The sequence below is a fragment of the Vitis vinifera genome, chromosome 5 (assembly GCF_030704535.1).
Source record: "Vitis vinifera cultivar Pinot Noir 40024 chromosome 5, ASM3070453v1".
Classification (NCBI taxonomy): Eukaryota; Viridiplantae; Streptophyta; class Magnoliopsida; order Vitales; family Vitaceae; genus Vitis; species Vitis vinifera.
In genome coordinates this window covers 3152060-3169266 of record NC_081809.1, presented here as the reverse complement: position 1 = coordinate 3169266, position 17207 = coordinate 3152060, and the positions used below count along the sequence as shown (strand labels likewise).

General features: G+C 33.4%; 3 protein-coding genes across 3 annotated transcripts; 2 read left to right on the top strand and 1 right to left on the bottom strand.

The window, feature by feature from the left end:
* The first annotated feature begins 3706 nt into the window (after positions 1-3706).
* Positions 3707-4781, top strand: LOC100246033 (universal stress protein PHOS34). The gene is made up of 4 exons (XM_002271527.3): positions 3707-3983; positions 4175-4269; positions 4361-4482; positions 4579-4781. The coding sequence occupies exons 1-4, from the start codon at positions 3806-3808 to the stop codon at positions 4658-4660; spliced, it is 477 nt and encodes a 158-aa protein (XP_002271563.1). The 5' UTR covers positions 3707-3805; the 3' UTR covers positions 4661-4781.
* A 1098-nt stretch (positions 4782-5879) lies between these two features.
* LOC100256329 (26S proteasome regulatory subunit 6A homolog) lies at positions 5880-14653 on the top strand. The gene is made up of 10 exons (XM_002271361.5): positions 5880-6112; positions 6210-6326; positions 8217-8324; positions 11504-11695; positions 11801-11992; positions 12478-12596; positions 12731-12818; positions 13442-13561; positions 13656-13796; positions 14315-14653. The coding sequence occupies exons 1-10, from the start codon at positions 5996-5998 to the stop codon at positions 14390-14392; spliced, it is 1272 nt and encodes a 423-aa protein (XP_002271397.1). The 5' UTR covers positions 5880-5995; the 3' UTR covers positions 14393-14653.
* Positions 14654-14965: 312 nt separating this feature from the next.
* Positions 14966-17057, bottom strand: LOC100251175 (translationally-controlled tumor protein homolog). Its single transcript, XM_010651412.3, has 5 exons — positions 16885-17057; positions 16006-16079; positions 15661-15786; positions 15400-15557; positions 14966-15316 (listed from the first exon to the last, which is right to left on the bottom strand). The coding sequence occupies exons 1-5, from the start codon at positions 16910-16912 to the stop codon at positions 15199-15201; spliced, it is 504 nt and encodes a 167-aa protein (XP_010649714.1). The 5' UTR covers positions 16913-17057; the 3' UTR covers positions 14966-15198.
* Positions 17058-17207: the final 150 nt, after the last annotated feature.

The following is a 17207-nucleotide window of genomic DNA, read 5'->3' as shown; positions in this document are numbered from 1 at the left end:
ATTCAAATAAAAGGAAAACCCTTATAAATTCTTATAATTTATACAAAAGTTATTTTTATTTTTTGGTTTTAAAAATAAAACATAAGAAAATCTTTTATACTTAAATAAATTCCCACCTTTTACATATTTAAAATAAGTTACTACACTTTAAAAAACAATTTTTAAAAACGAGTTTCAGAAAACATGACAAAACGAGCCTATGTTTCCTTTGTATTTTTTAAAACAGGTGAAACAGCTTCTATTTATTTTCTAAAAATTATTATTTATTTTATTTTATTTTAAAAATAGTTTCAAGAAAACAATAAATAAACAATATTAAAAATTTTAAAAACAATTTTGTATTTTTAAAAATAAAAAACCGTTTTTAAATTACATGGCCTTACGATTTGGACATAAATAATAATGGAAATGAGCCCATAAGTTAGAAATGAAATATGTCCCCAATCTCAATCTTGTTCCAAGAATCAAATATTAATCATTAGAAAAAGGGATGAATTTGAAAAAAATTTAAGAAAAGACTTATTTCTAATTTAGTGCATTTTTTTTGGCTACTCGGAGGCTAGGCAGCAAAAGGAAGCATGATTAAGAATATGATTGTGGGTGTTTTAGCTTGAGATATGGGTTTTAAGGGTACGTGGTTAGAGTCAGTGTGGGGCCATTTGAATGAGACTGATGTTGGTGGATCTCGATGTGGGACAATGAAGAACCTCTTTTTTTGATGTGGCCTAACATATCATACCTTGCATTACACTTCTTTTAAATAATGCTTTTGCTTTACCTAAAAGCATGTGAGGTTGAGATCCAACAAGTTATGTGTAAATTTGAATTAAAGTTCTTCATTTATTCATCACATTACAACTAAGCATTTTTTCCATCTACAAATTTTAGCCCAAATTATGAAAGATTATTCAGATTCAAATTCTATTTATATGTACTTGTTCAAAGTTACGAGAATGTATGAGATAATGTTAAAGTATGTTATAGAGTGATTTTGAAAGGGTTAAAATAATTTTCTTAAATACAGATGTTTGACAAATTTCAAAAATTATATTTTTTGTTATATAATATATTATAAAAAAATACTATCAAAGTACGTTTTTTTTTTTATTCAAACATCACATAATAAAATACTAAGATTATATCTAGTTCTTGGAATATTTGAAAGAAAGTAAATGAAAAAAAAAAGTGAAGAAAAATGAAGAATAAATTTAAAATTAATAAATTATTCTTATATGCTATTTTAAACTTAAATAAACTTCTTTTTTTTGTTAACTCTTCTATCGAAAGATTAAATAATTTGGAAATGTATAAGTTTTTAATCAATTTTATTATTTTTCTTAGTAAAACCATGAAAAAATCATTTTCTTGTGTATTTTTCTTTTACTTATTTTATGGGAATCAAACATATCTAAATGAAACAAAATGTTAAAGTATATATTTTTTTCTTGTTTGATTTTACTATGAAAAATAGTAATATATATATAACTAAGATCAATTAAAAACTAATAAAGTTGTGTTTTATTCTCATAAAATATTAAGGAAAAAATAGTAAAGAAAATAATTGGTTTCATCATGAAAAATGCAAAAAAAAAAAAAAAAAATCAAATATAATTAAAATTAAATAAAAATTTATATATTTTAAAATTACTTATCATTTACATGAAAAAAGGAAAATTAAGTAGAAAAAATTTGAAATAACATATAAAAAATAATTTATTTACTTTAAGTTTTTTTTTTTCTTTTACTTTTTTTTTTCTTTCTATTTTTCCTATCTGTTATTTTTCCCTCACATTTTCCTTTAAATTTTTGGAACCAAACATAACCTAATGCATTTTTAAAATATTTAATCTTTATCTAGATGAGGTAAAATAGGAGAAATGAGTTTGAGTTAGCATATAATTTATTAACTTTAAATTGATTTTTAATTTTTCTTCATTTTTTCATTCTCTCTATATTTTCTTTCCATTGTATTTTTCTCATGATTTTCGGTACCAAATATAAATTATTTTCCTTAAAAGTGATTATAATAAAAACATTACAAATTCTTTAGTTACTCATCTTCATCTAAGAAATTGAATAAGTAGTCCAAGTAAGATAACCCCAAAAGTTTTAACCAATATCATGAATTATTTATTTATTTATTTATTTGTCAATCAATAGATATATCGATTATGAGCGAAACTAAATCAATATCATATAAAATGAAAATCAGTCACACAGTTGACACATGGTGTAATGTGAAAAAACTATCAAAAAACTCATAATTATTAAAAACTATGAAAAGTTTATCGATAGTAAAATTTATCTGATTGGATGCCCTAACTTCATAAGGTCTTATAACAACCGTATCTACACTTCTCATTCTTCATAAGGTTTTATAACAACGGTATTACACTTCTCTTTCATGTACCCAACGTAAGACTCTCCTGTAATCCTTGAAGGATTACCTCAAATACCATATTGAGGCTTCAATGCATCGAGTTGTCCAATCCTAACTAGTTAGTTTCTTTCAATAGTAGTCTTGAAATATTGAGAGATGAAGTATTATAGCTAGAGATGATGTATTATAGCTATAGGTTGATCTCATGTGTGTAATTTTCAACTAAACAAATTTATGTATTTACATGTTTAAAAAAATGGGGGCTAGATTTGGAAAATCATTATACCTTTAAATTTATAAGAATACATTAAAAATATAAAAACATAATGAAAATTTTAATAAAAAATTGACTATTATTTGAATGGTCCATAAGAGCATTAAAACATTGGAGCGGATGTTTGAACAATCCTTATAGGGTGTTTAAATGTTTAATCCCTTTTCAACTTTGTTTTTTTTTCCCGTATATTTGACAAAAGTAAACTTAAGTTAATCGTTAATAGTCATTCCTTAAACCTTAATAACTCGACATACATGCACACCTCAATCTTTATCAACTATGGACATACTTTATTTATTACTTCATCACAATATAATGATGATTATACTTTTGCTGAAGTTGCTCGCATCTTATTCCTCTTGTATCAATTTTTGATATATTGGATCTTCTTTTTCTCTATTTGTGGTTTTTCTCCATCTAAGGTTTTTTTTAACGTAATTTTATGTATTTTTATTTTATTTTTTTATTATCTATTCTATTTTTTCGTAATAGGAATCGACAAACACTTCATAATATGTTACATAAATCAATGTCTACAAGGTAATTGGTCCAACATGGTAGAGCCCATCACCAATCCAGTCACAAATGAACTCATGAGTAAGGATTGGTGGAACCCTAAAGATTGTCGGACCAATCCAAAACATACCCAATTTTTTTGTTTGAACTTAGCCTCCCAAAAAATCCATGTCACATGTAGGATTGACCATTACGCTTGGGATCATGACCCAATGACCCACTAAAAATTGTTGCAAAGAAACAAAATTCACTGCTCCATGGGGTCTTATTCATTCATTTGTATTTGGGTGTCATCATTCATCATCTGCACTTACATGAACCCAAGTACAACATGTGACACCCATCGTTGTCCATCAGAATAAATCCATTCAAATATCATCCCCTTTTTGAATGTACCCTAAATCAATCGAGATGGTCAATTTTTTTGTGTACCATAGACCGAGTCAGTTGCTCATTTTAGTACAATAAATCATAGCCGTCCAATGATCCTTGAACCTCTATCGATCGTTCATCACGTGGGGCGCAGCTTAAAATACGGAAGCCAGTTGCCTCGACACGGTCAGCGTTCAGCGATTCTTAAAACGCCGTCGTTTTTGGGAACGGGTCCTTTTCAAGCATTTTTACTTTCTTCCATGGAGACCACGGAGAGACCTGTGCTAGTGATCGGCATCGACGACAGCTCTCACAGCTTCTACGCTCTCGAATGGACTCTCGATCATTTCTTCTCATCCCCCAAAACCAAGCCTTTCAAACTCGTCATCGTTTACGCTCGCCCCCCAGCGTCTTCCGTTGTCGGGTTCGCCGGACCCGGTAAAACTATCGTCTTTTCTCCGTTTGGTTCTCAGGAAAAGAATGGAAATAGGTCCATTTTTCTCACCTTTTTCTCAGCAACCAAACGGAGAAAATGTCCCAAGCTTGAAAAAGCAAAGAAAAATGCTTCAGAAATGTTGAAACGACGTCATTTTGGTAGAAATATGAGCGTTTGGTGTTCTTCACTGCAGGGTTACCTGATATTATAGCCCATGTGGATTCTGATCTGAAGAAGGCGGCTGCTAGGATTGTTGATAAGGCAAAGCAGATGTGCAACAGCAAATCAGTAACGTCTCATTTCGTAGTTTAATGGGTTTCTTCATATGCCCTTAAACTTTTTTGAGGAATTAATCCTTGTCCGGCCGGTTTCTATGCAGGTGGAGGATGTGACAGTGAGTGTAATGGAAGGCGACGCTAGAAGCATAATATGCGACGCTGTCAATATACACCATGCATCCATTCTGGTTGTGGGAAGCCATGGCTATGGAGCTCTGAAGAGGTGGTCCTACTACACTTAATATTTTTTTCTTTGATGTCGTTTAATATTGATCATGTTTGAGAATGAGAGTTAAGGTGAAATCCCAATTGGGTGCAGGGCGGTTCTAGGCAGCGTAAGCGACTACTGCGCTCATCATGCTCATTGCACTGTGATGATCGTGAAGAAGCCCAAGTACTGAGCTACCCATTCCCTCTGAATGATTTTATACTTGTATGTATTGTGGATTCCATGTTTTTTTGTGTACCATTTCCTCTGTTGTTGCAGAGCCCTTTTCAGCCAATTCAACGGAGAATTATATCTGTCAGTACTTTTTACTGGGGATGAAGTCTGAAATTATAATTATTTGCTTAGAGAATGACCCAATTATTCCTCCCCCACCACCACCCCCAATCAGGAAAAGCAATGTCTATTTGCATGATATAGATTTCAAACATTCATCATCTGAACGTGAATCAACCAAATTACTTATCCCTTGAATCAAACAAATGTTTTTGTTATTGCTTCCACTTGTATTCCCAAATAATTTATGTTAATGAAATAGAATATCTTATACATTCGATCAATAAATTATTCACAATAATTTTTAAAACTAAACTTATAATATTTTTAAGAAAATTTGACCTCAAAATAATAAACTTACAAAACTAAATGAACTTTAAGCACGTGATTTACGAGGAAGATTAAACTGTTACGATATTAAAATTCCTCATAATTATATAAGTCCCTTTTAAGGATGATTGTGGTATCAATTTTTAAGGGTAATTATGTTGACATTTTGGATGAGGAACTGTAATATCCATTTTTAAGAGTAATCGTGATATCATACATTGAACCATACATTGACTGGAGGGAGAATGTTTATAATTTTTTTTAATTATATAAATATATTTTAAAACACATAAGACACTATAATCCTTACCCATAATGTAAGTTGTTATAATAAATATTAATCGGTAATAATTTTATGTAAGGGAAAATTAGTGAGTAGTGTGTTTGGTCATCGGGTAACGAAAGCAAAAAAGTTTCAATAAATATATATATAAAAAAAAATTTATAGTACAATGTTTTTTATTTGAAGTGGGAATTTTTGTAAATTTTATAGAAGCATTTGATTATTTTTCTATCCCAAAAAGAATAACTCTCTCGCATCAATGTACATACATTGAATCTTCTAAATTATTCTCAAATATTTTGAATTTATAATAATATTTTGATTTTTCTAGATTAATAATAATAATATTATTATTATTATTATTATTATTATTATTTTTCAAATCTAACACATATCTTTCCTCCGTTTCGGTATCTCATCCCCTGGAAATGCGCCGTTTTGCAATTCAACATGCAAAACTTTCTTCCGTCAGATAAAACGCAGCGTTTCGGCCTCCAGTAGAAAAAGGTCCGTTTTATAGGGCAGATTGCTCTCCAAGAAAGGGACAACCTGTGAAGAGTGAAGACTCGAAAGCTTGGAAAACCCTTGTCTCTCACATCTGAAGCAAAACGGTGAATTTCAATGGCTTCCGCTATGGTTGAAGACAGTAGCTTCGAAGACGACCAGCTCGCTTCGATGTCCACTGACGACATTGCTAGAGCTTCCCGTCTCCTTGATAATGAGATTCGAATCCTCAAGGTTAGATCTCTCAACGCCTTGTCAAATGCTCATTTAATCCATTAGTGATTGATTGATTGATTTTTTTCCTTTTTCCTTTTTTTTTTCCTACTTGAAGGAAGAGTTGCAGAGAACGAATCTGGAGTTGGAATCGTTCAAAGAAAAAATAAAGGAGAATCAAGAGAAGATCAAGCTCAACAAGCAGCTACCCTACCTTGTTGGGAACATCGTTGAGGTGATTTTTCTTGGCTCCGTTTGTTTTGACTGAAAAGTTTATTTTCGTAATATCAGTGGAGATAAAATGGGGCAGTGCGAAAAACTTCTATTTTGAAACAAATGGATAATTTCTGCGAAATGTATCATCTGCAAATGGGAAACCCAAATTTAACTGTGTAATTTGGCCTGAGCCAGAGAGGGCTTGTGTGATTATGATCAGCAGCTGCCGCAAAATTATTTTCGAGAACTTCTCACTTTTTTGGTAACTTCCAATGTTCAAAGCAAGAAACTGCTTCCAGAATGCTAATTCAATGCAAATCTTTAACAGTTTTGGGGAAATAGAGTGAGTGTTTGCTTACATGTGCATTTTGTGCCAACATTAACTCAAATGAAGATGATTTGTGATCTTTACTTGCAAAGCCTGGAATTTCAAAAGGGTGTGTTTCAGTTGTGTACTATTAACAAAAAGGCCCTATATTTAGTCCTAACTTTGGAAAGTCAATGCATGGGCGGCGGACTTATGGTCCAGACAAGTGAAAGGGGTTTTTGGAATCCTTGTCTCTCTGGGCATCCAAATGATTGGGAGCTAGATAATGTAAAGCTGTAAGGAAGGGTTTGAGTAGAAGAAATGGAGAGGAAAGAATGAGACTTTCTCTGGAAAATCACTGTACTATGTCTTGGAGCTGGGGAGATCAATCCTTTTTCCAATGCATATACCATAGAACTTTTTGGTTCTATCTAAAGCGAGTTTTTTTTTTCTTGGGAGGCTAGTTGGGGAACTCCAAAGGAGAGGGTGGTGTTTGGTAAACAAAGGCTTTCTTTGTGAAGACAAGTAAGAATCTATTGATAACATCTTTCTTCAATGTGCCAAGACCAAGATTTTATGGCTGTTGGTGTTTTCTTTGGTTGGCATATTCTAGATGATGTATGCCACAATCAGAGAGACGTTCTTAGGATGGCATGGGTCTTTTACTCTCTTGTGTGTTAATTTTTTTTTGAAAGGAATCAAAGATCTTTTGAAAATGAGAAGCATTATGATCAAAGACCAAAGAACACTTTTCTTAGCAGTCGTTTTATGTGGGCTAAGTTGAATATGAATGAAAATACAATGACTTTATTTGATTTTGTAGAGAGCTGTCCTCTTGTGTATTTTTTTAGAAAATTTGGAAGGAAAGGAAGAAATTTTGAAAATGAGAACCATTATGATCAAAGACTAAAAAATACTTTTCTTAGCAATCTTTTTGTGTGGTACATAGATGAAACTACAATGACTTTAGTTGATTTTATAGATTGAGTGGGCTTTGCCGAGGGAAAGAGTAGTTTTTTTTTTGTGCCTTTTAGCCGCCATTGTATGCATCCTATGACCTTTGGTGGGATTTTTATATCATGCTTTATTTACCTATCAAAATTTATGAAAAAATAAATGTAATGTGTTATATGAGGTAAGACAAATAAATTGGTTTAGTTCTAATTAAATACAATAAACAATGGTTTCTAGTACAGGAAAAAGAATATCTAAGTGTTAGAAGGTTTGAGAAAGGCATGTGATGCTGATCATTCTCTTCTGATGCAGCTTTGCTGCACACCTTTTATCACAGTTTGTAGTTTAATACTTGAACTTACGAGTCTTAATTCCAAACACCCAATTGGAAAGTAATTGATCATCTTGTGTGCTATCTTTATTTTAGTTATTCTCAGGGAGCTGAAATGTCCCATCATTCTCAAAATTAGAAAATCCAACTGTTCTGTTGTCAGATCCAAGTTTTGGTTCTTCCCCCTTCTTCCCCTTTAAATTTCTATGTTCTGCACCTCCTGTTGCTGCTATTGCTTTATTAACACCCAGCGTATTTGTTTATATTTTATTTTTTATTTTTGGTAAATATTTAACTACAGTTTGTTGGTGTTTTAGATTTTGGAAATGAACCCAGAAGATGAAGCTGAAGAAGATGGCGCTAACGTTGATCTTGACTCCCAAAGAAAAGGAAAATGTGTCGTGTTGAAAACCTCTACACGCCAGGTGAACCAGCATATCTTTTTTCTTCAATATCGCTTGGGTTTAACCACATAGTAAGAGTTGGTGATTTCATTATTAGTAAAATTAGAGCCATCTTCTCTTCTATCCGTCACACTTTTGATATGTACAATTTTTTTTGCTGTGTAATAGGTTTGATGATGTGACACTAACGAATTGAAAAATATTCTGAACTCTATTAGACATATTTTCAGAATTTTGGTTAATCAATTCACTTTTTTCCAATTTATATTTGTGTATTTGCTACATCTTTTTGTGGTTATTTGCATTTTTTTCTTTCCTTTTTTTTTTTTTTTTGGGGGGGGGTGTTTAGGTTTGCATAGTTGTCTCATCAACTGTTGTGAAAGGAATGCTTAGGCATGAGGCGCTGTGCCACAGTTACCAGCATGAGGTGATGTCCTACAGTCGCCATTGAGACTTGCCCGGTTGAGGCAAAGCTTAGGCACAAAAGGGCATGCTACTCTGCTAGGCTCTTCAGCCTGCCTTCCGTATTATTATTATTCTGTTTTAGGCTGGCATAAAATGACAACATGTTGGTACAGAACAGGGCAAATTTTAGCCTTTTTTGTAGAGAGAGCAAAATGATGTCATTTTGTGTATTGATATATAAACCCAACCCATTGTCTTCCCTAGCTGAGGTCTTCATCTCCCTTGGACAAAAGTGCAAAACAGAAGAAGACCAGGAGGAACAGGACACATGTCACGTACCTAGGCTCTATGGCTGCACGACTTCCACTCTCCCATGTCTTTGTGGTTTTTTTTTTGTGTATTTGTTAGCTTAATTTCAGTTTTTTAAACTTGATTTTTTTTTTTTTTTTAAGACGAAGAGTTTTTTATTCTTTTTAAATATGAATTGATTTTTGAAGGTAATCAACATTGATTCCCTAATTAATGCTGAAAATCAAAATTGATTTCTGAGGGAGGATAGCTTTTTTCCTGTTATTTATATAGGAATTGATTTCTGAATTTTATTAGTGCTAAAGTATAAATTTTGTATTGTGAGCTATTTGAATTTGATTAGCGCTACAATTATGAATTTTTGAGCTATTCTTAATTTGATCGGTGCTAAGATATGAATTTTGTGAGCTCTGGATTTCATTATTTTTTTTGGAGGCTTTTTTTAGATTCTCAAGTCTTGAATCATCATCACCATTATCATAGTTGTTGTTGTTATTGATTTTTTTTTAATGCTTAAATCTTGATTTTATTGTTATTATTATGATGATGATGATGTAAGCATGTCTAAATTTGCAATATTTTATAAAATTTTGCATGCACCTTAGAGTGCACGGTACTTCAATCAGATATACATATTGGATTGCACCTTGTGCTAGGCTCTAGGAGGCCTTTGCCCCTTAGAATGCCTTGTGCTTTTTACAATATATGTCTTTCTTCTTCTTTGATAGATTTTTATAGTTGCTTATCTATATCAGAAACATATTTATATTTTTTTTTACTATTAATTTGAAAATCCAGATTTGGGTTCATCATTTTGAATGAAGCGTTAGTAAATAACAAGTATTTTGGCATTGGATATGGTTGGGTGACTTAGAGAGTTTTGGCATAAAACAATTGTTTCATTTATGCTAGCCTCTTGATATTTACCTATCAAAAAAAAAAAAAAAAATTTATGCTAGCCTGTTGATATACTCATATCCTCATGCTCATCTTCTACCAAAATCTTAAAGTGATGATCCAAATTCCAAAATCTTTAATGCTTATGCTTCTATTGATAGAGTTAATTTCAATTCAGATTCTATGACTGACAGTGGGAAGTAGAAGGCGCCGTTCATTATATTTCAACTTGACTGATTGTGTTCTTACAGTTTTGAACCTAGAAGATTAAAAACTTGAAAGCACAGAGGGCTAACTATCTTATCATTAGATATCATGCATTGCCCTTGTGCTTTTCCTTAGTTGATAGGCAAGATAAAGTAAAAATGGTACTAAGAAGCAACTTAAAAAAAAAAAGAGGGCACAATCGAAATTGTACAAATAAAATTGTAATAATGTTTTTAGAATCGGACCAGTATTGAACCGGAAAAGTTACTGATTTACAGTTTACTAGTTGGACTGGTGGTCGGACCGCGGTTGAACCGGTGACATCATAAATAATAATTTATATATTATATAAAATTTTAAATAATTATAAGAAATTAAAATTATATATAATTAAAATTTTTAATAATATTTTATTTTTATATTTGACATATCAAATTAAATGATGAAGAGAAATATAAATATATTAATATTTTAAATTTTATTAAATAGAACATTTATAATATTTAAATATAAAGATATATTTAAAATTAAAAAAATTTATAATATTCAATTTTATTTGCATGTCTTTTGTATTTTATTATTTTGAAATTATTATATTAATTAATTTATATTATTATTTTTAATTACATTATATAATTATGATAAAAATAAATGTGAAAGCATTTTATACTTTTATACAATAAAAATTTGAAAAAAAAAATATTAATTTTGTTATATATATTTATTTGCAAATATAATACAATGAAGAAGTTTTATAGCTTAATAGTTAAGCTTCAATTTTTTTTTCTTCTCACTAACTAATCCCACATCAAAAATGGATGAAAAAAATATATAGAGACTGTGGGAAAGAAAAGGCATGCAAGAATCATTAACTTGTAAGACTAAAAGCTTATTGGGCTTGATGACAAATGGCCCGATGGGCTCCTCGTAGAGTGATCCAGTTCCCTTAGGAAACGTTGTCGTATTGGTGCAAAATGCACCAAAATGTTTTTTTGGCTTCAAAAAAAAAAAAGTTCAATTGGCTGGTTCATCCGGTCCGACCTCCGGTTCAACCGGTCTGACTACTGGTTCAACCCTTGGTCAGCTCAATTAGCTAAACCGAACCGGAACTGTAACCGGCTAGCGGTTGAACCAGTTTTTACAACCATGAATTGTAATTAGGACTTCTAATAGTAACTTCAATTGGATGCAGGTATGGATTGTTTAGCTGCACTTATTCTTGCATTGTGCTTTCTTGCTATAAAATCAAAGCCATTCTTGTTACCTTCAATGATGTTGTTTGGAATAGAATTCATTCACTTTGTGCGTGGTTTATGTTTTTCATGATACTATGTTTATAAATAATATCAACATGCTTGTCTAACTTTCATTCCAAATTGCAGACGATCTTTTTGCCTGTTGTTGGGCTTGTTGACCCTGATAAGCTGAAACCTGGTGACTTGGTTGGGGTGAATAAAGATAGCTACCTGATCTTGGACACTCTTCCGTCTGAATATGATTCTCGAGTAAAGGCTATGGAAGTCGATGAAAAGCCAACTGAAGATTACAATGACATTGGGGGTCTGGAGAAGCAGGTGAATTTTGGACTGAACATATTTCATAGAGGGATTCCCCAGGGTTCTTGTTACATGCCAGATTCTTCGTAGTTGTTTCTTTTGATAAATGCACTTTTGTAACAGATCCAGGAACTCGTTGAGGCAATTGTTCTGCCCATGACTCACAAAGAGCGATTCCAGAAACTAGGAATTCGGCCACCCAAGGGAGTGCTTTTGTATGGGCCTCCAGGGACTGGCAAAACATTAATGGCTCGTGCTTGTGCTGCACAGACAAATGCCACTTTTCTGAAGCTAGCTGGTCCACAACTTGTCCAGGTCAGTGTCCAACATGAAAATATCTTACAGCATGATCGTGTGTGTGTGTGTGTTTTAAATTTCTTTGATGATTTTCAAATTGAGCATTGGTAATCCAGAGAATGCTCGATAGTTCACTCTGTTTCTTGTTTGCTATCCTTTAAGTTTGACTCTGAAATTTATTTTCATTTTTAGTTGGTTAAGAATAACTTGTTAGACTTGTTAGTGTTCTTTGTTCTTCTTCCCTCACATCAATGCTCAAGCTATCTGTGCTCAGTTTTTTTAAATTTGAATTTGAAAATTATTTGAGTATACAATATTTATGATAAATATCTCCTTGTGGTGGTAGAATATCTTCCTTTCACAAAAGTTGAAAACAAACCCTGGTCTTGATATAGTGAATATGATTGGTTCCAATTGTAAAAGTTGTGACTGTCCATGAGAATTGTTACTATTTGCCATTTATCCATATGACAACATTAATTATCTGCTTGTAATGCATCCAGATGTTCATAGGGGATGGTGCAAAACTTGTTCGAGATGCATTCCAGCTTGCAAAAGAGAAATCCCCATGTATCATTTTCATTGATGAAATTGATGCCATTGGCACGAAGCGTTTTGATAGGTATCTCGTGTTCTATCTTGCAAATTAGTTGCTCTTTACAAATTTGACGGAGATGCATTACGGTACAACCAATGGGGAGTGCTGTTTATTAAAAAGTGTTCAGTGATTGTTGTTATTGTGTTATTTTACTACAGTGAGGTGAGTGGAGATAGAGAAGTGCAGCGAACAATGTTGGAATTGCTCAATCAGCTTGATGGTTTTAGTAGTGATGACCGTATAAAGGTAATGTATTCTGACCATTTTTAATAGCGGGCACTGGACCATGTGCTCCTGGCTATATAATACTTCCATAATGTAGTATTGGGCTCACTTGCAACGCTGTGCTGCTTTATTGTTGAGACATTTTCAATGAATGAAGTTTCGGTTTATATTCTCATGGTAGCAGGTGGAATGCCGAAAGCTATGTTAATTGTAATTTTACTTTATTGAAGTGTACTTTTTCTTCTATTGTTCCTCAGAGATGAAACAAGTGTCCTGAGGCATTGCAACTGGAAATCTGAGTTTCAGATTGGCACTACCTAGGGATTTGTCAATGTGATAAACAAGGATGCTATTTGACTTTTGGATTCAAGGATATTCTTTTTAAAATTGTTCATCCATGAAAAATGATAAAAATAAGAAGAGCAAAACAAGAAGAATCATTTGGTCATTCTAATTTCTGCTGCATCTATCTTTTAGGAGGTTGTTTGTTATGTTTCTATCTTCTAGTAGGTATTTAGAACTTGCAAATTGCAGCTAAACAACATAAGTTGCATGAGAATGAAAAGTAAAATTTTCATATCAACTTCTTAGTTGGTTTAATTGCCAATCAATTGTGTATTTGATCACTCCTTGACAAACTGCAGGTCATAGCAGCAACAAACAGGGCTGATATCCTGGATCCAGCTCTCATGCGTTCTGGTCGTTTAGACCGAAAAATTGAGTTCCCTCATCCTTCTGAAGATGCAAGAGCGAGAATTTTGCAGGTGAGACTGTACTGGCAGTAGTCCTTTGTCAGAAATTTTTTGCATTTATATTTACCACTCTTGTAAATCTTTTTGGATGTTTTCCTGTATGCAGATCCATTCAAGGAAAATGAATGTACACCCAGACGTAAATTTTGAGGAACTCGCTCGTTCAACTGATGATTTCAATGGAGCACAGCTGAAAGCCGTTTGTGTGGAGGCAGGCATGTTAGCTCTCCGTCGAGATGCAACTGAGGTAGCTATTTAAATTCCTTGACTGTTTTATCATAATTACCTCATCTTGTGGGCCTTGATTTAGGTCATTCTTTTTTATTGTTCCTTTTCTGGTTGAATTGGCTGCCCACTTCTTTGAACCCATATAGTGAAATCATCGGTCCCTAGTTCTTGTAGGTACAAAACATAGTGCTCATCTCATTACTCTTTCCACCTTTCACCATCTTCATGGTGAAATGGAAGTTGCAGTAGGTTGCTGGTTTCTATTTTTGCCTATGCAACATAATTCTAGGCATTCCCAGGCTGACCTACATGGAAGGTCCCAATTGAGATCCTAGCTGGGTGATCAAATGATTTTTATGATTATACCCTTAAAATGACTTAACTTCACGAGGCACACATCACCTGATGCACTTTTCCTGAATTTATGTTTTTATTTAGAGACTGCATGAAGAATACTTTGGCATTTCTTGATATTTTCTATTTGGAGCAATTTGAAAGCAACTGAAGCAACAATCACTTGCTATTTGTTTGTTCCAGGTGATCCACGAAGACTTCAATGAAGGTATTATTCAAGTACAGGCCAAAAAGAAATCCAGTTTAAACTATTATGCATAAGTTCACGTTTGTTCTCTATCAAGAGGATCATGACCGAGGGCCCATTTGCTTCGCCATATTTGCATGAATCTAGTTATTGTTTGTGTACGACTATCACTATGAAGAGTATCTTGTCAGCAAAGAATGCATACCCTTAGCTTTAATTGTGCTTCTTCTGTACTCACTCTGAGGATAAAATTTTAATTGTGAGGCATGCTCAGAAAAAGTTGCATTTAGAGAAAAGAATTGTCAAATTTCAACCTAAATCAGTTTTTGTGGCAACTGTTTCCCCTGATTTTGGACGGGCAGATTTGCAAAGCATGGCTATGATACCTACAAATAGCTTATTATACCAGGTTGTTAGATGGTGAGTATAACTTGGAGTGCATACCCTAATCCAAATGCACCACAGCTAGCAACCTTTTAGTGCAACCTAGACCATCGTTGAGTTGATCAACCACAAGACAGGCAAACACAAATAACACCCATGATTGTTTCGTACTCATTTCAGTAATATCTCCGATCCGAGCTCCTCATGAGGATTAGGTCGCCATTCATTTAAAAGACCAGAATTAAGGATACATGCCAAAAACATTTAAGTCCAACACCAAATAATTAGTTTATTTTCTCAATCAAACCAGGAACACTCATAAAAATAAATAAAAAGAGCTGTCATAATAAGAAAATAACACCAAAACCCAAAACACTAGGCTTGATGCCTCTTTAGTCATGGACACATAAAAGTAAAAAAGAAAAATTCGCAACCATAAAAACTAGAACTACAGCATGCAACTTGTCCTTTAAGTCTTATGAGGCCCAGTGCTTGCTTAACACTTGATCTCCTTCAACCCATGGCCGAAGTACAAAAATGTAGGGTCAGTGGCTCCATCCTTGTAGTAAGCAAATACCAGGGAGCCATCATCATGCATGCTCTCTCCGACAAAACTGTAAAAAAAGACTCAGTAAGGAGCTTATCCATAAATTACAAAAGAGTGAAGGCCATCAGAGTCAACCAAATAAGCACTCACAATTGAAGATCACTGAGCTTTGACAGCAGGAACTTAGTTGCTCCCTCAATATTTTTCTTGAATTCCTCTTGCTTCTCCCCCTCAAGCTTAGGTGTCAACAACTTGATGTATCTCTTCATGTAAGTGACAAACTGCTTCTTGTCAAATGGTGGTTGCTCCTGTAAAAGGAACATCTCATTACTTGTCAGATTCTAGTTGCTACTTTATATATTCAATATCCTCTTTCAAAAATTAAAATATAGATTAACGGGCAGCACCAACCTGAAGCCTAAATGTGTCGACAATGTCAACCACTTTGACAGTTTGATCATCAACACCCTCTTCTTCACCACCTTCAGCCGAAGGATTTGCACCAATGTCTACATCAATGGCTCCTTGAACAACCCACTGGAATAAACCATGTAATACATAAATTGTGACATTAGACACTAACACGATTTAATAACCAATATAGGATTAGCTATATATATAACACGTTTTTAGAGTGTATATTATCTTTAATATTCGAAACTCTAGGACTCAAATTGAAAATTTGACAGGATTGCTTTTGCACGCCATGATATAAGGAACAAATATAAAGGGAACCACAAAGTTAGATATGCTAACCTTTCCTTCAACTTCCCAGAGGGCTCCATTGAAGAGCTCCTTGTATGGGAATGAGTCGGAAAGAAGCTCATCAGCTGAAAACAACAAAGAATGCATTCATGATCAATAACTGAATGACAGCAGTCCACCTAAATGAACAGATTTGCAGGACATAGAAAAACAAAGATGTGCCAACCCAACAACCACCCCAACCCCCCACCCCCCACCCCCCTCTTCTTTTCCTATAGGGCCAGAATCAGGCATATACCATCAATAGCAAAACTAAACATCCAGTGAACACTTAACAGCCAACTTGATATTAAAGGCAAAAGGGTTTCCATACACTACATATACATACAACATAGGCATATATAAGTTTCAAGAATATTGGGTGGTACACATACCAAGCTAGATAGACAATTTCGTTATTGTGTATACTCATCAAACGCTTCCAATGATAAAAGCATACTGATACTCAACAAATTATCTCGTCAAGAGGCAGCAGCAACACCAATAGTGAACCCAATAACTCAATACAAAAGGTTTACCTTCTATATTTTGTAAAGGATTAAAACAACCCCATACAAAAAGCTTACTTTACTTTTACATCTGTAGAGAATCAAGAATTAAGAAAGCAGATCTAGACATAGCAAGTAAACCCAAAAGTAACAGCAAACCAATCAAAATCGAGAATCGAATAACAGGTAAACTAAAAGTAAACAACAGATCATTCAAAACAAAGAATCGAACATGAGATAAAAGAGATCACCAATCAAATCACAAAAGCAGCCCAGAAACCCCTAAAGCAAATACAGATCTAGGAGTAGAAAAAGAAACCCTAAAAGGCATAAAATCGAAGGCGTATTAAATCAGAAAACAAAGAAAGAAAGAGGAGATTACCGGTGAGCAAATCCTGATAGACAAGCATGGTGGCAGCAAAGTCTCTCTCTGATCGCTCCAAAAAGCAGAATCGAAAACGCAGGGAGAGATGGAGCGGTGAGAGAGCGAGAGGGTTTGTTAGTTGCTTCGACCATTGATATTTATACAAGAGGGTTTTGGCCTGATTTTACGGAAACAGGTCCTTCTTTCTCTATAATTCCCAATCAAGTCCTTTCCTCTTTTGACTTTTATTCCTAATTGTAGATTTCACACGCAAGACTTCCAATCATATTATATTTTATATATAAAAATAAATAAATTTCTTTTATGCTTAAAAAATTTTA

Coding starts and splice junctions, on each gene's coding strand:
- LOC100251175 (XM_010651412.3), bottom strand. CDS start 16,912: ATGCTTGTCTATCAGGATTTGCTCACCG. Junction 15,787..16,005: donor TCTGGGAAGTTGAAGGAAAG/GTTAGCATATCT, acceptor GGTTTATTCCAG/TGGGTTGTTCAAGGAGCCAT. Junction 15,558..15,660: donor TCGACACATTTAGGCTTCAG/GTTGGTGCTGCC, acceptor TTCCTTTTACAG/GAGCAACCACCATTTGACAA.
- LOC100246033 (XM_002271527.3), top strand. CDS start 3,806: ATGGAGACCACGGAGAGACCTGTGCTAGTGATCGGCATCGACGACAGC. Junction 4,270..4,360: donor AGATGTGCAACAGCAAATCA/GTAACGTCTCAT, acceptor GTTTCTATGCAG/GTGGAGGATGTGACAGTGAG. Junction 4,483..4,578: donor GGCTATGGAGCTCTGAAGAG/GTGGTCCTACTA, acceptor AATTGGGTGCAG/GGCGGTTCTAGGCAGCGTAA.
- LOC100256329 (XM_002271361.5), top strand. CDS start 5,996: ATGGCTTCCGCTATGGTTGAAGACAGTAGCTTCGAAGACGACCAGCTC. Junction 6,113..6,209: donor ATGAGATTCGAATCCTCAAG/GTTAGATCTCTC, acceptor TCCTACTTGAAG/GAAGAGTTGCAGAGAACGAA. Junction 11,993..12,477: donor CTGGTCCACAACTTGTCCAG/GTCAGTGTCCAA, acceptor TAATGCATCCAG/ATGTTCATAGGGGATGGTGC.